The 3,849-nt window shown below is 40.9% G+C and overlaps 1 protein-coding gene across 1 annotated transcript in view; it reads right to left on the reverse strand.

Moving 5' to 3' along the window:
• The window catches only part of DHX35 (DEAH-box helicase 35), a 78,046-nt gene that overhangs the window by 58,152 nt on the left and 16,045 nt on the right, over positions 1–3,849 (reverse strand). Inside the window, exon 4 of the mRNA XM_017511962.2 lies at positions 2,657–2,734. Within this exon, the coding sequence (XP_017367451.1) occupies positions 2,657–2,734 (78 nt within the window). The remainder of the gene's footprint in view (positions 1–2,656; positions 2,735–3,849) is intronic.

Here is a 3,849-nt window from a genome sequence, read left to right on the forward strand (position 1 = left end):
GCGGGTGGATCACAAGGTCAAGAGATCGAGACCATCCTGGTCAACATGATGAAACCCCGTCTCTACTAAAAATACAAAAAATCAGCTGGGCATGGTGGCACGTGCCTGTAATCCCAACTACTCAGGGGGCTGAGGCAGGAGAATTGCCTGAACCCAGGAGGCGGAGGCTATGGTGAGCCAAGATCATGCCACTGCACTCTAGCCTGGGTAACGAGAGCAAAACTCTGTCTCAAAAACAAAACAAAACAAAACAAAACAAAAACAAACAAACAAAAAAAGAATTAAAATATACTATCAACAAAACGCTTATGGTGGCTCAAGTATCTACACAGTGATCCTCAGTTCCAAAAGGCAGTGAGCAAAGTCTGCACAGTTTGCAGGGACAGTGTGATCAAGAATTTTATATCAACAGAAACCACAACTGAACATTCTCAAGCATATAAAAAAAATTGCTGAATGATAAAATTCAGCCAATACAAGAAATAAAAGCAAAACAAGCAATTTAAGGTTGGTAAAACCTGTGGGTAACCCCCCCATTATAGGCACCGAGGAATGAGAGCTAAGCAGAACCCTGGCACAGTTAGGGCTTGAGGAATATCTCAATTTATAGTGTTACTGCTCAGCTATTTCCTTTTATATAATCCTTTACATAATCATATATTAGTTTATAGAAATAGGGCTTGAAGAATCCCTTTATATAATCCTCTATACATAATCATATAATAGTTGATAGTATGAGTGTCTAAAGAATATTTCCCTACATATATACCTATAATTATATCTTAGTTAATATCAGAGGAATGCCTAGAGCAGACACAGTGCAGAGCATGATTTAAGGGAAAATAGTTATACCAGGACAAGAATCCATGGCCCAGGTGGCAGCATTCAGTATCATAAAGATACCCGCTGTATGGCAGGCTTGGGGTGAGAGCCACTCCACCTGATAAAGGGGTTGTAGGGCTTTGCTCCAGTTCTTGTGGAAGGCTGCCCTCAGAATGGCAATCCACCTTGGTGACGGTGAACTTTATCAGCTCTTGCTACTGTGCTGCTTGAAAAGCATCTTCCCACAGAACCCATTGGAAGCTGCCAGAAGGTGGCAGTAACCTTGACAGCTCTGTCACTGCTATGTGACTTAAAACATCCTCCTATAAATCTCCTTAGAGGTAATTTGCCCATAGATAGAAGCATTGCACACTGCACCCTCTTCACTGCACACAGCCCACCTTCAAGCCTCGGTGACCTAATGGGGGTGGACCCCTTACTGGCCCTTGCCTTCATGGGAACGGGCCCCTTGCTGCGCGCTGTCCACCTCCTGACCTAGGTGACCTAATGGGGGTGGAGCCCATGTTTTATTGCTCACGACCCTATCACTATCCTTAAAGATGATTTCACTCACTGCCCTGCCCCGTAACCTATACACAATAAATACTCATGCTTCTGGACATTTGGGGCCTCGCCTGACTCCGCTTATAGGTGGCGTGGCCCCCGAGCCCAGCTGTGTTTTCTTTGTACTTCTGTGTCCTGTCTCTATTTCTCGGATCCTGCGCCTCAGCACAGTATAAGGCTCACTCCACGACCCTGTGGGGCACTCAGCCCTACACCTGGCTCCCAACGTGCCCTACAAAAACCATGGAAAATAGTGGTGAGTACTGAATCAAGTTAAGCTAGATTTAAGGTTAAACACCGGTGAGAATTATGATTAAGAACATGTACGTTATAAATCTTGAAATGAAAATGATAGGACTATATCAACGACAAATGGAGAAAGGGAAGGTGGAAAGCAGAATACATGTGCTAATTTCTTCTTCTTTCATAACAGGATGCTATAACATGTAATTTGAAATATAGGTAACATCCTGATGTTTTTTCTACTCTTTTTTCTTACTTTTCAAACTTTAATAAATTATTTTGGGGTGAACATTTATCCAAAGTACAGTTGCTACTCCTACTTCACTAAAGTTTCCTATTTTGTTAAATTGAATAAAAAACAAATATTGGATATGATCTCATTTTCATAAAATTATTTCTATCTCGCCAACCATTCATCTTCATCTTCAGGAGATGCTTGGAATGATGTTCACAAACATTCACATGCTGGATGGTAAAACTGGGGGTTTTAAAAAAAAATTGTTTTTTATTTCCTCAGCACTTTATTACTTAAAATGTTTGTAACGTGCAGTATCAATTTAACAAAAATATTCAAATCATAATTCTTTTAAAACTGAAGAACTGGCTGGGCGCTCACGCCTGTAATCCCAGCACTTTGGGAGGTCAAAACGGGCGGACCACGAGGTCAGGAGTTTGAGACCAGCCTGGCCAACATGGTAAAACCCCATCTCTACTAAAAATACAAAAAAAAAAAAAAAAAAAAAATTAGCCAGACGTGGTAGTGCACACCTGTAATCCCAGCTACTCAGGAGGCTGAGGCTGGAGAATTGCTTGAACCCAGGAGGTGGAGGTTACAGTGAGCCGAGATCACGCCACTACACTGCAGCCTGGGCAACGGAGTGAGACTCCGTCTCGGAAAACAAAAAGCAACTATAGACCTAAATTCTTAAGGAGCAACTTCTATTCATCTAAAGCCTTTAGGAAATGTAAACAAATCACAAATGTAGACAACGCAGACAGAATCTTTCCAATACAAAAAGAAACTCACTGTAACAGCAGCCACTCTTCGGGGTTGGGTCACTCCTACCACTCTTCCTTCAGCTGTCCAGCCAGCTTCTGCAAGGTACTACAAACAAAATCACATCTAAGTACACATATGATACCACTTTTCCAGAAACAATCTCCCCCAAGATGCTCCTGTACTGTGTTAAAATCACTAAGAAAGGAAACAGCACAGTTCTTGTCCCAGCAGAACTTTGGAAATTATTTTACAGATGAAGAATCTGAGGCTTGGTAATGTTAGGTAATTTACTTAAGTTCACATCAAAGCTGATCAACAGAAGAACTAAGGCACAATTCTAGCATTCTGACATCCCAGTCCTGGAAAATCTCCATATACTACAGATGCCTCAAGGAAAAAAATTATCAAGAGGTCCCTCAAAACAATGCTAAATCTGTAGAACAAAGAAATTTTAAGCACATATAAAGATGGCTCAATATAAATATCAACCACACAACACATTTTAGTCATATCAAAACAACTGGATTTTACATATATATGAATATATGCCATTAGATTATATTAGTACACATATATAAAATTTGATTGACCAGGCATGGTGGCTCACGCCTGTAATTCCAGCACTTCGGGAGGCCGAGGCAGGCAAATCACCTGAAGTCAGGAGTTCAGGACCACCTGGCCAAGATAGTGAAACTCTGTCTCTACCAAAAATGTAAAAAATTAGGCAGGTGTGGTGGTGCACCCTTGTAATCCCAGCTACTCAGGAGGCCAAGGCAGGAGAATCACTTGAACCTGGGAGCTGGAGGTCACAGTGAGCCAAGATTGTGCCACTGCACTCCAGCCAGGGTGACAGAGCGAGACTCTGTTTCAAAAAAAAAAAAAGTGATTAAGTATATTTATCTGGTTTATGTACTTACTTAATATCTATGTATTTTTTGATTACATGCACTTAAAATCCAATATGGGGCTGGGCGCGGTGGCTCACACTTGTAATCCCAACATTTTGGGAGGCTGAGGCAGGTGGATCCCCTGAGGTCTGGAGTTTAGGACCAGCCTGGCCAACAGGGTGAAACCCCATCTCTTAAAAAAAAAGAATTATTAAAAAAAAAAATTCAATATGGATAACAATGGTTATCAGTTACATGTTTTTCTCACATCTAATTGTTTACAATGAACATATATTACTTCTATAATAGAAAAAAGATTTTATTTATTTATTT

This window comes from Cebus imitator, unplaced genomic scaffold (assembly GCF_001604975.1).
Source record: "Cebus imitator isolate Cc_AM_T3 unplaced genomic scaffold, Cebus_imitator-1.0 Scaffold18, whole genome shotgun sequence".
NCBI lineage: Eukaryota > Metazoa > Chordata > Mammalia > Primates > Cebidae > Cebus > Cebus imitator.